The sequence below is a fragment of the Echeneis naucrates genome, chromosome 4, assembly GCF_900963305.1.
Source record: "Echeneis naucrates chromosome 4, fEcheNa1.1, whole genome shotgun sequence".
Lineage (NCBI taxonomy): Eukaryota > Metazoa > Chordata > Actinopteri > Carangiformes > Echeneidae > Echeneis > Echeneis naucrates.
In genome coordinates this window covers 13,658,484-13,675,857 of record NC_042514.1, presented here as the reverse complement: position 1 = coordinate 13,675,857, position 17,374 = coordinate 13,658,484, and the positions used below count along the sequence as shown (strand labels likewise).

The window sequence follows — 17,374 nt, the reverse complement described above, 5'->3', positions numbered from 1 at the left end:
TTGATATCTTGCTGCAAAGTTTAACACTTATTAAACTCTATAGCTCGATTAAATAAATAAATAAACTGCAACTCCTGAGTTAATTAACAAATTTACACTTTATTACATTTATTAAAAAGGCAAATAAATAGTGTGCAAAATATCTAGAAATCTTACAACACCTGGGGGGGACAAACAAAAATAAATCCATACTGTTGACCACCAGTGTAAAGGAGATGATGCATATGAAGGACAGATGCAGTTTAGTTGCAAATTATGTTAGTCAGTATACCGTCCAGGTTTATTCAACACATGACAGCAATTGAAAGCAAGCACTGGATACAGTACGTGTTGTGGTTGAGTAGATCTGACAGTGTGCTGAGGGTTAGTTTTCCCATCGCATTAGTGCAGTACAGGCAGGTAGGAAGACAGGAGTCTGGGTTGTCAACAGCTGTCTCCATTTAAGAGTTTTGGACGTAAAACTTTAAGGATGCGATCGCTCTTTGTCAGATCTGCAGGGAGTTCATTACTCTGTAAAAGACACATGTGAAAAAGGTTATTAAGCTGAAGTTTCTCACCCTTTGCCAGTTTATCAGCTCATCTGTCAAATGTCAATATGCCGTACCATGTTGGGTATTGTGGGGTCTGCATTAGCCCCAAGCAACAGCAGAACAGTTTGCAAATCTCCACCCATTACAGCAGCATGAAGGGCAGTGGAGCCATTCTGGAGACGACAGATAAACACATGTATTCACTCCACAGTGTGTATTATAGCGGTGCTATGTTCCCTCCTCACGAACAAATCTGTTCTTTATCCAACATTGTAAAGTAAGTATCGAGGGAAAGAGTTGCAAAAACACAAGACCGTTATTTTAATAGAAAAGATGGAAAGAGCTGGAAACAGCTAGTCTGCCTCCATCCAAAGGGCACATTGAAATAATGAGATTTAGAGTTATTAAATATCAGAAGGGGTGAATAGATTTTGTCATTAGCCAAGTTGTTTCTCCATTTTCAGTCATTCAGCTAAGCTCAGGTAACATGCTGTTAATGGAAACTCACTATTTAGTGTGTAGACATAAGAGTGGAATCCCTTTCAATTTAGTCAGAAAACAAATAGGTGTTTGTGCAGAGGGCCCAAACATTATTTGAGAAAAGCTCATCTGAGTAAGTATTCTTTACCTTGAGAAGTCCAAGTGATGGAGAAAACTTGAGAAGCTCTTCTATGACATTGTTGTGCCCCTTTAAAGCTGCTTTGAACAACGCTGTTGATCCATCCTCAAGGGTTAGGAGTTGAAAGTTTAAAAAAATAAAATAAAATAAAATAAATCACACATGAAACCATTTTAATCTTAGGTTAGCTTACTTTATAGCTTTTTCTACTGTCCTGGGAAGCCAACATCAAGTCCTTGAATTTGCATTACCTGATTTTTTTCTACTTAAATTATTCAGGAAACATCTGGGTCTTAAACTGCTGAATTTTCAGTAGGTTACCCATCCTAGCAGTCATTTGGCTCTTTGGTTATAGTGAGTTTATGAGTGTTGAGAATTTACAGATAAAATTGAATATCTTAATTTTTTTAAAGTTTTGTTTTTAGCCATTCTATGCATTTATTAATTAATAGAGCAAATACAGATAGTAAACAAGGCCTAGATAAGTGGTCTAGCATTGACAGTGAAGATTATAAAGCGATAAGTAACGAACGAAACTCCACATCAAATAACATAAACTATCTCGTAGAAGGGTTATTGTGTCAACCGCTGCTACTAGGATTAAGGCGGTTGAGCTCAGCATACGTAGGTTTAGTGCTTACTGTCATATTGGCAGTTCAGGAGTCTCATTCGAGTTGTGATGACTAGATGAATAAATAAATATGCAGTTTGTTGTTTTTATAGACTTTAATTGAACAACATACTTGTCTGTCAGCATCCCGATCTGCACCCCGTAAGAGCAGCACCTTCACCACCTCACTGTGACCCATCTGGGCTGCCATCCATAGGGGGGCAGTGCCATCCTGGAGAACACATGGATGAGAAGGGGTGGGGGGGTACAGTGACAATGGACATAAAAGAGGAGGAAGTGAATGAAAAATGTTAAGGTTGATACAGGCATATGATGAAGAAACAGATGATGTGGAAAAAAAGAGCTTTACGCTCTAGAGGGAGAGACTTCGTGACTATGATGTTCAAATCGGTCAAAATGTAAAATAAACTCAGATATTACCTCCCTCGCTTGGTTAACCTTAGCACCAGATGCAAGGAGCTGACGTATCACAGTCACATGACCTCCCTGGGCAGCAAGGAACAGAGGAGTGGCCCCATCCTGAAACACGAAACACTGATATCATACACAGGATGTGCAGGGCTGGTCTTCTGTACCTGGCTTGCTGAAAACCTGAATCTCCTGAAGCTTGTCACTTTAAAAGTGGATTTATAACATATTGGTACTATTTCATGAATATACATTTTAACTGACAGATTGTTTCCCACAGCCTACAGAGAGGCACTAATCCTGCCAAATGTCTGCTGTGTCTGACTCAGCTGTCTGCAGAAACCTGAGAGGCTGGATTCCAGGGACATTGTGTGCATGTAACCATCAGACAAGGAGGCAGAACACAGGGCTGAGGCGAGGAGGGCTGACAGAGAGAGGACACGTGTCTAAAGAGAGACTCACATTCAGCTCGTCATGAACATTGGCACCGTTCTTTAACAGGGTGTCCACCACCTTAGAGTGTCCATACTGAGAGGCGACAGTGAGAGCTGTGCCACCGTCCTGCCACCAAAACACGTGGGGAAAACACAACAAACGCACGCATGTTACGTAGGCGTGTTGAGAAGCAGAAAGAGAACAGACAGCACTGCGACCCGCAAGTGCCTTAGATAAACATCAGCCTGCCCTGTGCTGCAGCATACCTTTGTCTGGAATTCAGTGGACGCACCGAATTCAAAGAGAAGCTTCACTACGTCATGGTATCCCTGCTGGGAGGCGAAGAAAAGGGCAGTAGAACCAGTCTGAAGAGGAGAGAAAAGACTTTGCTGATGTCATCTTACCTGAACATTAGCTCTATGTTTAAGACAACCACCGACAACTAACATCACTTATCTTTTATTTAGCTTTACTGTCAAATTCACAACCAGATTATCAACAAACTACTTTTAAACATAAAAAAACCCATTGCAGACACTTTATTTGAAGGAGGTTTAGGACAAGTGCTTCTTGCCACAACTTTGATAAAAGGACTGATGGCATTTATAGACCTTAGATTAAAGAAGCTGACTGAAGAAACTGCCTCCCTCAAACACACATTTGCAGACTTTCACCACGCACTACAGTTTACGGATGTTCCGTGAATGCCTCGCGTGAATACAGTCCGACTGCACACATGATTGGGGAAGCAGCAGCAGCTTTGTGTAGTATCTGTGTAAGAGATTTAAGGAAATTTATTTTTACTAGCACAAAATGTGCCAATATGCCTCAAACACCATTTTCAAGACAATTCATTGAACATTTAGCAGCAGGAAGTTAGCAAAGAAAAACAGCACGTGTTTGTTTAATCATTAAAATGATTATTTTATGGTTCTAATTTGCTGGGGGTTATGTGTTGGACTGTTATTAGCTCTCACTGTTTGTTGTTTTGTTAGTTGATCTTCTCTACTACCAGACAGTAGTTGGTAACTTCAGCTTTGCTTATCTTAGCTGACAGACTGGTGGTTCTGTCTGAAAGTTAAAAAAAAAAAAAAAACTAAACACAACATATCAAATGCCTACCAGCAACTCCAAAGCTCATTACTGATCACATAAAATCTTTGCAGAAGCCATTAATGTGTGAGAATCACATAATATTGTGGTTAGTGTGGTGTGATGTGACATTTGTGGTTTCATGTGCTTCACCTTTCTGGCTGTGAGCAATGACTTTCTGTGATGGTGCACTTGTTATAAAGCAACTTTGACAATTCTGAGTCAGGGCTCAGGTTCTAGTTCAAAGTCTTACATTAATTCTGTGGGCTTGCCACTTATTTTCCCACCATACCTCTCTCTGGTAGTTTATATCAGCTCCTTGCATGATGAGTTCTTTGACACAGTCATAATGGCCGCTGTATGATGCCACCATCAGCGCCGTTGTTCCGTACTGAAAAGAAAACATGCCCATAACAGATGAAATTTTTTAGGGCGACTTGCTGTAACCTGCTTTAAATGTGGGGAAGCAACTAAGGATTGGTGCAGCTTTTCCAACACAACAAATAACACATGGTGGAAAATGACAGAGGAGTAACACAAGACCCTCACTTTTTACTATGATGGCATAAATGTGAAACTGTGACGCGCGCGTGCACACACACACACACAGACGCACACATGCACCACACCTTTGTCTCCCTACCACAGCTGGGTTATGGTTAAAGCATGCAGCTGAGCAGCCGGGACATGCAGCGTTCGTACATTGTCTCTGCAGTCTGCGTCCACTCGTCCGCTGTTAAGTAGCAGCTGAAGAAGAGCCAAGTTCCCCTTCCTGGCTGCCCAAAACACAGCATTAGCCAGGGGTGTTTCCTTCTGGAAAGTAAATACACACAACAACCGCTGACCCTAAACCATCATTATGGCATTACACACACTGACAGTGGAGTACAGACGATGCAAACAGCAGAGTGCAGATTTTTAAAGTGTCTGCTATTGAATGTCATTAATTAGGTGCATCAGTTCATAATCAAACTAACACACACAAACACATTCATTCACTCCTCACAGAGAGAGACTCAGATGGAGCTGCCTCCATCAGTGAGTGCATTCAATAATACACATCTGCACAGTTATAGGTGATAGATATAATGTGGAATTGTAACAGGAGCACAGCCCAAATGAGATCATACAGACTGTGTGACTGCATTCAAATCAGTGAACAAACACTTCAAACCCAGAGGCTTTCCAGCAAGTGTTCAAATAATCCCCAGAAATGACCAAATCATCAGTCTGACAGGAAGCAGATCAGAGGTTTTCTCATCTCCAGGCCTCTGACTGCCTGCTGAGCATGACGGATGGAGGGATAAAAAAAAAAAAAAAACCGGTTTACCTTAAAAGACATGGCGCAGACCTCATTCGTGACTCATGGTTCTTCCCGTGCAGTCGTTCATTAGAGCCGATGCTGAGCTGAGCGCCTCCCGCCTGTTTGGCCTGTTTGGCCTGTTTTGTCGCACTGTGTCTGGGTGTTGGCGGCGGCCGTCCCCGGACATAATAACAGGCAGCCGGTCAGCTGAGCTCAGCCTCTGCAGTCAGTCTCCGCCGGCCGGGGGCGCTGCTCCGCGGCGTGAGGGAGGGAGGGAGCCGCTGTCCGGCCGGACGCATCTAACTAAGGGCTCTGTTCAGATGGCACCTTCAGCTCCTTATGCTCATTAAATATGAAAATATTTTTCTATTTCATTCATTTGAAAGCCAGATCCCAGCGTACTGATTCATAAAAAAAAACAAACATTTACTGCAATTCTAAAATACACTGGATTTATGATGAAATCAGGTGTTCCCCCATATGTAAATAACGTTTATACCATATATCAAATACTATGGGCATGTATATATATATCTATTAAATCCACGATCTATGAAATATTAATCAACACACAATGTTGATATATTTCAACAATGTATTTTATGCTGTATTATACATTATTTGAGCAAAAACATTGAAGAACAAAATGGATAACTTATGTGTCAGACGTTATTATTACAGCACAATGCTTATTTTTATTTGTTTTCTTATTATTTTAGTGTTACTGTATGGAAAGAAGTTAAAAACAAGTAAACCAACCAACACATTTCATGATAATCCCTGTGCACCTTTATCTAAGCAGTATTGTGAATGAAGAAGTTACAGTGGAAAAATTTTCCATGAATGTTGTCTGCCGGTATTTTCATTGTTGAAATTGATCTGTGTACTTTTTGCACTGCTGGTTTTGGAAAGTTATATGTCAGTTGTTATGCTCAGTTATAAACCAGCATTTGAAAGATTTACAAAATTGCAGCTTTTGCTCTTGCTAAATGATAATGAGGCATTACAGCAGAGGAGCAAGGAAAGCATCTTATTTTTGTTGACTAATATCCTTCTCAGGTCTCAAGTGTTGATTTGGGGATTCGGTAAAGGTATAGTGGAAACATATACTTATTGCAAAACTATATAAGGAAGGCTGACTGTGAGTCCAAAGCTGCATCACAGTCCAGAGTTACTCTCAGACCATGGAGCCAAAACATACTCACATGCGTGCAGGTAAGAGGGCCGGGTTTTTGTTTGCTTGTTTATTTCATGTGGAATGTCTGTCCTTTCACAGACACATATTTCATTGAATCTCATAAGGTTTGATGCAAAGTTGTTTTTTTAGGTCAGTCTCATTGTAGGTGTCAGAACAAATAACCAGTAAAAGTTACCTCTTTGAGTAAATGTAATGTCATTGGAACATGTGGGAGCATCAGTATTACATCAGTCTGTTAAAACAGCTCAGAAACAAATATGTTTTAGCATATAATGTCAAGAGAAACCACTTTTTTTCCCATTACAAGAAAATACATTCATTCATCTTCAACTGCTTGTCCTATTCCGGGTCACTGGGACAAGAAAATGCTCACTTAAAAAAATGATAACTTTAAATTCTAAAAAGTGAAAAGCACTTGTAAGAAACTGAAAATATAGCAGTCATGCTTTAGGTCAAACTTTTGGTGTACAACGATTTTAGACATGTGCCATAATAATCATTCCACTCAGTTAATTGTAAATGCCATACCAAATTAAAAACTGATACGAAATGTGTTGTTCTGCTCCTCGTAGCTCAGCAGGCTGGGTTCTTGCTCAGAGCAGCTCTACTCTTGGGCCTGCTGTGCGGCCCGTGGGACGTAGCGTCGGACTCAGACGAGGTGGTACTGACTGAGTGGGAGATCTGGAAGAGCAGCCATGGCATTTCTTATGACGACATGGTGAATGACTCCACCGCTTACCCTTTACTTCACCAACAGTAACATGCACACGTACACCGGTTGAGCTTTCCTTTAAGTGTTTTATTATGTTACCATGTAGGACGACATGCAAAGGAGGGTGATCTGGGAAGACAACATGGAGATGATTAAAGAAAACAATCAAGGTTTTTTTATGGGGATGAGGCGATTCACGATGGCCATGAACAAATATGGGGACTTGGTAAGCACCGGTATTTGTTTCTTTATGCTAAAAGCATCTCAGCCGATAATTACAGGGTGAAGTAAAAATAGAAAATGCTAACTGAAGCCTACTATTTAATCAGTCCTGGCAGAGGAATAGCCTTTCCATGCTTGATGTTTCATTAAGCTGCTGGCAGTTGCTTAGCTGATTAACTGATTAGTAAGATTATTTTCCGTACCATAAATTGCTGTAAAATTATCTTCTGTTCTGTTTTATGTACATAGACAAAACAAGAATTCAGAGTTTTGCAAGGCGCCTTGATAAATCCACGGTATGCGAAAAGAGGAAAGACTGTCTCGGCCCGGCGGCTGCGTGACAATGCTAGGCAGTTTGATGCTTGGTTTGTCGACTACAGAAATATGGGCTACGTCACTGAGGTGAAAGATCAGGTAAAATAATCTTTATCTGAATTTATATGAGTATTCTGCCCAGACTGAATCATTACTGCCTTCACACTAATTTGAATGTTCCTCACAGGGTTACTGTGGCTCATGCTGGGCCTTCAGCACTACAGGGGCCATTGAGGGACAATTATACAAGAGGACAGGTCAGCTTGTATCTTTAAGTGAGCAAAACCTGGTAGACTGCTCCAGATCGTATGGTACCTATGGCTGCAGTGGAGCCTGGATGGCCAATGCCTACGACTACGTAGTGAGCAATGGGCTCCAGGCGACAAACACCTACCCTTACACATCAGTGGTGAGGCCGCCGGCTCTCTCTCAGATCAGTCAACAACACAAGTTTGTCTTTCCAGCATACGTTTACCATTTTGTTCTGATTTTCTGTTAAAAGGACAGCCAGCCCTGTTATTATGACAGCAGACTTGCAGTTGCCCATATTAAGGACTACAGGTTCATACCCAAAGGGGATGAGCAGGCTCTGGCTGACGCTGTGGCAACCATTGGTCCAATCACGGTAGCCATTGACGCAGATCATTCGAGTTTCCTGTTCTACAGCTCAGGTTAACGGCCTTAAAATATTCCCTTAATACAGCCAAGATTGTCAGTGATGAAATATAAACAATGCATCCACGATGACAACGGATCAATAAGAATAAATAGACTAACATCTGTGTAAAAAATGTTACTAATAATGACGAAATAGATAATCATCATCCAGCAATACAAGCTCTCTTCTGGCATCTTTTCACTGTGCTTTGATTCATATTTCTCTCAGGAATAGGCAGAGACCAAACCACCATTAAAAACAACTCCAAATGAAAGACGTGTTTTTCTGATTGCCGGATGTGTCAATAAACAACAGTTGTCTCTAAAGAGTGCTTCTACTCAGACATCTAAGCTTCAGATTTCATTCACAGGTATATATGATGAACCACAATGCAATCCCAACAATCTGAGTCATGCAGTGCTGCTGGTTGGCTACGGCTCCGAAGGAGGGCAGGATTACTGGATCATCAAAAACAGGTCTCTTGCACATAGACAGTATTGGAGGGGGGGGGACAAAAAAAAACAAACTACAATTTCTGTCATGCATAATGTGTCTTGTCATGTCTTGTTAATTGTTTGAAACTTTTGTTTGTGTGTTTACAGTTGGGGTTCCAGTTGGGGTGAGGGTGGCTACATGCGAATGATCCGGGACGGCAGAAACACTTGTGGCATTGCCAGCTATGCCTTATACCCTATTCTATGATTATGATAAGATGCATTGAGCGTTAAACTACTCAAATGGTCTGTCAGAGAAGTTTCTGAATACTTTCAATCATTTTTCATACACCTAGCATCGCCTTTAAAGTCCTGTCATCTATATTTTCTGAACTGTCTGCTGAACCTTTCTGATACTGAAGATATGTGGAAAGACCACATCGGCCTTTTACAGTGAGCACATTGCTTCTCTCAGGGACAAAATACACACACAAGATTCATTTAGCCTTTTAAATGTTTGTGATTTATAAATAAAGTACATTTCACAAAAATACAGTATGGGATTGTGCAACTAGAACATTTATTGGTCCAGTATGGTTAGTGAATGTTAACGTACTTACAGTACTGGATAACTCACATTACTGTGTGAGCCCACAGAGTTTATATCAGCTGTCCTACTGTCTCGGTAGCTTACTATTTTAGCTAATTGACAAACAATTATCTTGAAAATATAGCTTTAGTCCACAAAGATCTGGTGAAATTATCATTAGAAAGTGAAATCAATCAATTTCAGTGAAACAGCAGCACTTTGTGGATTTTCATGAAGGGCCAGCTTTTGTCTAAAGAAACTAGTTTGTTGGATTTAGGAGCAGTCATTAGAAATTGGCAATGTTAATCACCCACACCTAATTTTTTTTTTAAGCGTGAAGGAAACCTTAAAGTGGTTTACAGATAGCAGAAAAATGCAAAGGGCCCTTTCTTGTGCCAGTGTTACATTTGTCCGTTGTGGGCTACTGTTGAATGTGGAACAGTGCAAGATAGCGTCTCATACCTACTTGTCACGATAAAAGACTCATTCCAGACAAAAACACAGTGATTCCTTTGTTTCAGGTAATTGTACAGAGGTATTAAAAACACAATTATCAATGTTATATTTCCGTCAATAGATCGAAGTTGAGTTATACTCAAACTGTCATTTAAGTCGGAGAGTAAGGGAGATGAAAAAAAAAAAAAAAATACAGTAACCTCCAGTCTTAATTTATCTCCTCTAACTTATATTAACAACAAATCTCCTCAATCAAATTGTTTGCAGAGTGAAATTCCAAACAGAATGCCACTGGGGAGTAAAAAGTACAGCAAAGGGAAAATAACCGGAATATATCTGTTGTCATTGAGAAATGTTGCTGTAGTCTGACCCTAACCCTAGTCTGAACTGTTATCTGAGCAGGTACGCAAGTTCACTGAGCTTCTGCAACCAAATATTTTGTGATAACACGGATTCACTTCGTTGAGACACATTTTGGTGTCACTTGCTGCTGCTTTTCTGCAGGTTACACACTTATTCAGTGCAATTATTTAATTGATTTAAGAGCCTGTACCAAATAAAGTCAGGCTCTTTCTTGTAAATGTCAAAAATCCCTTACTGTTAGACCCAATGTTAGCAATGTTAGCTTCTGCTTGTTCTAAACTTTCACATTATATTTTCAGACTGCAACATAAACTGGAATGCTTTAACTGACTGAATAAACAGAACTAATTTTCTCCAACTTATTTTTGTGGTACTTTACCAGTAAACCACACATAGTTCACTTATTTTACTTAAAAGCTAAGCTCCATATGAACAGCTATAATGTCTTCAAGTGCCACCACGCCTTATTGAACTTTGGACATGCCTGTGTGAAAACCTACTTTCTTTTACATTGGTTGTTTCTCTCAGTCCAGCTTTCCTTCATGGATCTCACATAAGAAGGTCAAAGGTTCACCTGAAGTAGAGACAAGGACATGCAGGGATACCCTGTTACTGCTATGGGTCACTGAATAGCTTATAATGCTCGGGAAAAGGTCTTTGTTTTTTTTGTGTCGTGTTGTTGGCTTTGCTTTGTGTTACCGAGGTCTGTCCCTTTGCTCAAACACATCCAAAGTGTTGGCATGAGAGACGAGCTCAGATCGGCGAAAAGGCACAGAGCAGAAAAAGGTTCTGTGATCCCTCCTTCAGAAACCAAACAGGAGGGGCCCAGGTAATTAATTATTTTTCCATTTTAAAGTGTACTGTGGTGAATAACAAGGCTAAGGAACGATTCACATAAAATGTTTTATTCTTACAGAATATTATATAATCTGTAGAGGTGTGGAGTCACTAATGTGCATACATTTTATAAACAAAACCATCCAACCTTACAAACCCTCTTCAGGGTACATAATGCCCCTGTACCGTTTCAGACACATGCATTGTCAGGTGTAGATATCACGTTGCTTATTTTTGTCTCTGGGCTTCACCTTGATAACTTTGTCATGACAGATATCTCACTTGAAGACTGTTGGCGTGTTTGTACTTGCTGTCTCACAGTCACAGTTCTGTGTGTCCGCACAGCAGTGTGACTCTGGGTTCTACAGAGAGTGGACCGGGCCACACGGGGGCCAGTGTGACACACACACACTTTATAGGTTCTATTAGTTGCATTGTCACCCATGTTGTTCAGGTTGTGTTTCATTTAACTAACCTCCAGAAGTGCCGGTTCAACACAACTGGTTACTATGGAAACGCAGCCTCCAGGACCTGCCGTGCCTGTCCCAGTCCCTTCATATGGAATAAGTCAGTTGTTTTTTTTTTTTTTTTTGCCTAATTCAAATAAACACAACTAACGTTTTGTGGATAAGTTTGAAGATCTCATTTATTGTTTTACAGTTTTGCTTTGGCCTGTATGAAATTGGCCTCAGGAGAGTTTGACTGTTTGTGCAAACGTTGTTACACTGGAGCCAGATGTGAGAGGTTTGGCCTTCGCTCAAGATGTGTCTCACACCTACACTACTAATCACAGCCATCATTTAAAATTCAATATTGTGATCATCTGTGCATGTGGTTTCTGTGGCAACCCAATGGTGCTGGGGAGCAGCTGTAAGCCCTGCAACTGGGGTGGTGGCATCTTGAACATCTGTGATTCTCTAATTGGAGGTGAATGTGCACATAAATAGAATAATAGTCATTATGAGTTCAATGAGTAAGCCATCACTCATATGGCTCTAACTGGAGTTACAAACCACTGGAAAGCATGCAACCACAAGTTCAGCATCAAGCATCAGCTCTATTTTTGGAATATCTTGGTCAAACAAATCCAAAATATAGCCTCTAAATCACAAATATTTGATTACAAAAAAAAAAAAAAAAAAAAAAAAAAATTCATGTGGATTCTGAAAGACACCAGAATCCCAACTGAGAAAATTAGGAAATAATACTCACCTTGATGGAATTCAGTGAAGGAGAATAAGTTTGGAGAGAAGGGAAAAAAAAGCTCCCTAACTTGGAATTGTTTGTTCAAGGGATCATCAGCTGCTAAGAAGGGGATATAAATTTGCAGTTTATGGATCGAGCTCCAGGAAACACTAAATCCTATAATTCCTATAACGTAATCTTTGTCAGCCTGGTGTTTAGACATTCCGTCTCCTTGTATTTGGTGACAGATGATCACAGATGTACAAAAGCTTTATTGGTGGACTTGGAGAAGAGACAATAGCCTCATTTGGCCTAAGCAGCAGCTGCACAACATCAGTCTTCAGTCTGATTCACATACTCTTCTGAATAACGTCATGGCCAACATCTCTGAAACCAAGGTACATGTCACCCCATTCACACTGCAACTGCTGACTTTTTTCCCCCCTTCAACCAGCTTCACCAATAGCACACTCAATCACAACTGGCAGCATCATTGTTAAGGCAGGCCGTGAGGCCAAAGCCTCTAGGACCCATCAGGCAAACACAAAACTCTGGAGTGTTCAAGGCAAATGAAGTTTTAACAGCATAAAAATGTAACCCCAACAGGGTAAAATCTAAGTCTCTGCACGGGGCAGGGGCAAGAGAAAGTAACAAACAAAAAAGCACTGCAAAGCAGGGAGAAACAGGGATGAGCAATTTCCAAAAGTCCAAGAGTCCAACTACAAAGAGAACAAACCAAAACCCACTGCGAGGCAGGGAAAAGACAAGGATACCAAAAGTATCGACAGAAAGTCACTGCAAGCAGGAAACCAACTAGGGGCACAAGTAACACAGAGGGGGTATATACACTCACACAGGGAGGTGAGAAGACGAGGGACAGGTGCAGGGCATGAGGAAAACAAGGAGGTGATTACACAGCAGGTAAAACACAGGTGTTGGTGAAAAAAGAGACAAGAGAGGAAGTGCTACAAAATAAAACAGGAAACACCGTCAGAAAACGGAGGGAAAATAAAGCAAAGGAGGGATCCAAACAATCACAGAGAAATAATTCTGATCCTACCGGTGAGTGAAAACCCCACGGGGAGAAAAAAAAAACAAAAAACAAAAAAAAAACAAAAAACAAAATGATTTTGCATTTAAAAGTAAAAACATTAAAATATCGATTTTGTTGGTGTCACATTTACTCTTATTCTGTGTATGAATGTTTTGAATTATCATGTAACCGTTTGCCAAAAGTAAGTACTATAAATGATTAAAATGAATTATAAGCTGTATATATTATGTTCATGTCACATTATAATGTTTCATGCTTGCTCATTTCCCCGGTTTCCAGGCCCTGGTTCAGAACTGAGGAACCTGGACCCAACTGTCAAACAGCTGGAAACAGATGTGAATATTGCCAAAGATGACTTGAGTCATCTGACCGATGAGGTACCAGGAGTGAATAGTCAGTTTATCAGAGGCCTAGGAGTATAGTCTAATGCCTAAATAAATATTTTGGTGAATAAAAAATGAATTGAAATTGAATACTGCTGACATACAGTTGCATGTCGGAAAGACTTCATGATGAATGGAACAATAAAACTCACAGTACATGATGCTCTCAACCCACCAACACGCCCTGTCTAAACTGCCGTGTGTAATCAGTGAACAGAAACATATTTAGAAACGCATGAGAAAGCTTGAGTTTTTTTTTTTTATTTCCAGAGTTTTCAAATGGAATCTGATCTGGCGAGAGTTTCGCAGAATGGGAAGGAGGAGGCCCAGCACATTGTGCAGGAAATGACAGACAGAAGCTGGATTACTCACAGAGGCAATGCTGCCATTGAGCTGGAGGAAGCACAAAAATGTGAGAAGTTCCTTCCTGTAATATCCAAATTCACTTCACAATGATATGAAGCAGAGTGGTCAGCCCAGTCACAACGATTACATTCCCTAACTTTTAGAACCAATACACTGAAGCAGCCTCTACCAGTTTAGAAATGGACGACACCGAAAAGCTCACATCCAAAAATTATTGTAAAGGTTATTTGTCTTGTATTTAACAGCAACATAAAATCAAGGCAAAAGAATCCAGAGTCAAAACAAACTATTAGCTCTTAAGGTTTTTTTCTCAGTATATGAAAGAACCCAACTTACAAATGGGGAAAATTGTTCCTACAGCTGAAATATGGCCAAATTCTGGTCTTCTGTTCAGCGTTAACTTTAGTCAGGGCGAAACTGGCAGTTCCCACCATCCAGGCTGTCCTAAGACAGACTGCAGACTCTGTGATGGTCTCACAGTCCACTCTGAGAGAACTGGCTGTGATGCTGTCAGAAGCAGAGGACAGACTCAACAGGACACAAGGCCTCAACCTGAAGCGTCTGACGATACTACAGCATCTGCTGGTGAAGTGAAACTGTGAAACAGCTATCAGGTTGACTTATCGTTCACCTTCAGCGTTTAGTGCAACAATTTGTAGCATCTTCATTCATCTGTCCATCATTCTGCAGAATATTCAAACTGAGGCGGAGAAAGAAAAAAAAAAAAGCATCTTTCAAAAAGATTCAAAATTTAAATTCTGTAAATTGCAGGAATTTGAGAATCATACAGCTCCACTAGATGGTGCCAGACGGGAACGCTTCAAGAAGTTTAAAAACATCTTCCACGCCGTGGCCAAGACGGATATTGTAACTAAGAGTGAGGATCGCACAGAGCAGCTTAGCAGAGCTGCAGAGGGGTTTGAACAGTGAGTGGAAAAGATAGGAAACTAAGACTCTGCATAGATTACATTTTGGGTGACACTGGCACACCATTATTATTATTATTATTATTATTATTCCAGACAACTGCATAATGTTACCAACAATACTGAGCTGCTCAATGTGCATCATAAATGTCGTGGAAGAAGCTGAGAGAGCAACAAATCGGTCCAAAGGGGCAGCTGATCAAGTCTTAAAGGTATATGTGATGTAGCTGTAATGTAAATACAGTGTAAAATGTATCATGTAGTGTAATGTAATGTAAAGGTCCATTCCCGGTGTGGGCACCTGAACATGTCTACGGAGTTAATTGGTTACGAGTAATGGACTGGGCCAATGCAGATATGGCGCCCCCCCCAGGACCGAGGCCGAACCAGACCAGACGGGTGACGGCACCCCCTCCAGGAACGGACCGAGACCAGACCGGAGACAGGACGCGTCCACAGACTAGACCAGTAAAAGAGCCACTGAGATGATTTGTTTATGGAGGGGGAAAGACGGACACGCTTTTTAAAGCTCAGTTTAGAATGATGATTGTATTGTATTCCGCATAAATAAAGATGGAGGAAAAAAAGCTAATTACAACATTAATACAGGTCCAGGCAGGCGGCAGATTGACACGGAGCAAGTAGGTGAGGCAAGGGATGTTTCACCGATGTGATTTCTCAGTCTTTGGCACTTACAGTATAATTTATATCCCCTTGCTCCTCACAGTTTGACTAAAGATTCATGAGACACTTTTATTGAAGATCCGTCCACCTGGTCTGCTGCTGTTCTTGTGGATCCTGGCCAAAGTCTCTGGTAAGTTACTGTTACTGAGGTTGAGCCGTATGTGAATAAGTGTTTACTCTGGGACACAGACTCAGGCTGCATAATGGTGGGAGGAAAGCGGAGTACCCGGACGAAACATGCAGACTCCACAGAAAGGCTCCAGGCCGGAACCGAACCCGAAACCTTCTTATTGTGTGGCGACAGCGCGAACCACGATGCCCCCATGCTTTATTTTTATCTTTATTCATTTTTTTATTGTTTTTTTTCCCCTCCATCTTTATTTGTTCGCAATACAATACAATACAATAACCATTCTAAACTGAGCTTTTTGTTTTAATTTTATTTTTATTTTTTTTTATTGTGTGGCGACAGCGCGAACCACGATGCCGCCATGCTTTATTTTTATCTTTATTCATTTTTTTCCCCTCCATCTTTATTTATTCGCAATACAATACAATACAACGCAATACAATACAATACAATCCAATAACCGTTCTAAACTGAGCTTTAAAAAGCTCAGCCAGGCGCCTGGTCCGGTTCGCAACACACCCAGATTCTTCCAAATACAGGGCCGCCGACGCACTCCTCCCTGTACTTGTTCTTCTGGGGGGCTTTTCAGGACGAGCCTCAGATCGTCCAAGTTGATACAGAGGCCCCCACAACAGCGCCCCTTACCTAAAGGCGCTGTCAGTGGCTCTCAGGCCGGAGCCTGAGCGTCCCCCAGAGTCTCAGGACGTTCACCTCCAACCCTGAGGGCAGATGTGAAGAGGGGAGAGCTCACAGCTGCTATTTATACTCCTCCAGGGAGGCAGGTAGACCTCATTGGGGCTTTGATCGAAAACACTGGAACTCGTACCTGATTGGTTACTGCCTTATGTCTACCGAATCTTAAAAACCCGGAGCTGTCAGGGAGATGGGAAATATGCCGTGTGTGACGTCATGTGTCATGGTATTGTGGGTAATCGCTAGAGTTGGGCACGTCATTATCTGTAGCTACTGGTTGTGGGTATGTCTTCACAGCAAAGTGAGCATTACACACAAGGTGATGGCAGCAGCAGTTACAGGCAGGTTGGGAGCCTATTGTAACATCTGGCCAGGCAGTACCGAATTAACGGTAACTTAGCACCTACGCACGACTCAGCAGTAAATCGGCGTAAAGAGGAACAGGAACTTGGGGGGAACCAAATCAGTTAACACGCCGGTCTCTGCTGGTTTTGCTGTGTTTTCACCTTGATTAATGTGCTCCATGTCTAGTTCTTCCCCTGCCTCCTTTTATGATAGTACTTCTTGTCGTAGATGCAGGATTACTTTAGCTAGCTCAGCTAGCTATGCTAGTGTAGCTAGCTCTAAAGCTAAGTCTCGTTTCACCTCAGCTCGGCTCGTGGACGCCGGTGTGTCAACCGATTTGGTTCCCCCCAAATTCTTGTTCCCCTTTACGCCGATTTACTGCTGAGTCGTGCGTAGTTGCTAAGTTACCGTGCGTACTTCAGGAAGAAACACAAATAGAAACACAGCTGGGTGTACGGAAAGCGACATGGAAAAGCCAATGTGTAGGTTACTGGTATGGTGTTTATTATATAACAAAATAAATTGAGAATGCATTTGTTCGGCCATTCTTTGTCAATCTTTGTGTAAACGGATACCAGCTAGCATATCTGTGCGAGAGTAGCCTACGTTAAGTAAACCTCACTGCCAGATCACTTACACTAGTTAGTCGCTTCGAAATGGACTACTAGCTAACTGGTTAGCTAACTGGTTAGCATGCTCGACTGACGAACTGATGACATTATTTTTGACGTGTAACGTTACTATAGCTTACCGTTCATTTGGAAACGGGCAGAGCGCCTGCGAATGACATATTTCTGCTCCTCGGA

The 17,374-nt window shown here is 41.3% G+C and overlaps 2 protein-coding genes across 5 annotated transcripts; one reads left to right on the top strand and one right to left on the bottom strand.

The window, feature by feature from the left end:
* Nucleotides 1-112: 112 nt before the first annotated feature.
* ankrd29 (ankyrin repeat domain 29) lies at nucleotides 113-5,166 on the bottom strand. 3 transcript variants are annotated; one of them, XM_029500412.1, is made up of 10 exons: nucleotides 5,046-5,166; nucleotides 4,418-4,528; nucleotides 4,008-4,106; nucleotides 2,890-2,988; nucleotides 2,651-2,749; nucleotides 2,201-2,299; nucleotides 1,893-1,991; nucleotides 1,159-1,254; nucleotides 605-703; nucleotides 113-510 (listed from the first exon to the last, which is right to left on the bottom strand). In XM_029500412.1, exons 1-10 carry the CDS (start codon nucleotides 5,055-5,057, stop codon nucleotides 424-426), a joined length of 900 nt encoding a protein of 299 aa, XP_029356272.1. In that variant the 5' UTR covers nucleotides 5,058-5,166; the 3' UTR covers nucleotides 113-423. The 3 variants fall into 3 exon arrangements, with proteins under 3 accessions (XP_029356272.1, XP_029356273.1, XP_029356274.1); XM_029500413.1 differs by having other exon boundaries at nucleotides 4,418-4,525; nucleotides 5,046-5,137; XM_029500414.1 differs by having other exon boundaries at nucleotides 4,345-4,528; nucleotides 5,046-5,076.
* Nucleotides 5,167-6,182: 1,016 nt separating this feature from the next.
* On the top strand, nucleotides 6,183-9,841 carry cts12 (cathepsin 12). Of its 2 annotated transcripts, none has more exons than XM_029499790.1 (8): nucleotides 6,183-6,233; nucleotides 6,789-6,934; nucleotides 7,035-7,154; nucleotides 7,400-7,564; nucleotides 7,653-7,874; nucleotides 7,968-8,136; nucleotides 8,494-8,599; nucleotides 8,726-9,841. In XM_029499790.1, exons 1-8 carry the CDS (start codon nucleotides 6,203-6,205, stop codon nucleotides 8,823-8,825), a joined length of 1,059 nt encoding a protein of 352 aa, XP_029355650.1. In that variant the 5' UTR covers nucleotides 6,183-6,202; the 3' UTR covers nucleotides 8,826-9,841. The 2 variants fall into 2 exon arrangements, with proteins under 2 accessions (XP_029355650.1, XP_029355651.1); XM_029499791.1 differs by having other exon boundaries at nucleotides 7,035-7,164; nucleotides 7,410-7,564.
* The last annotated feature ends 7,533 nt before the right edge of the window (nucleotides 9,842-17,374 follow it).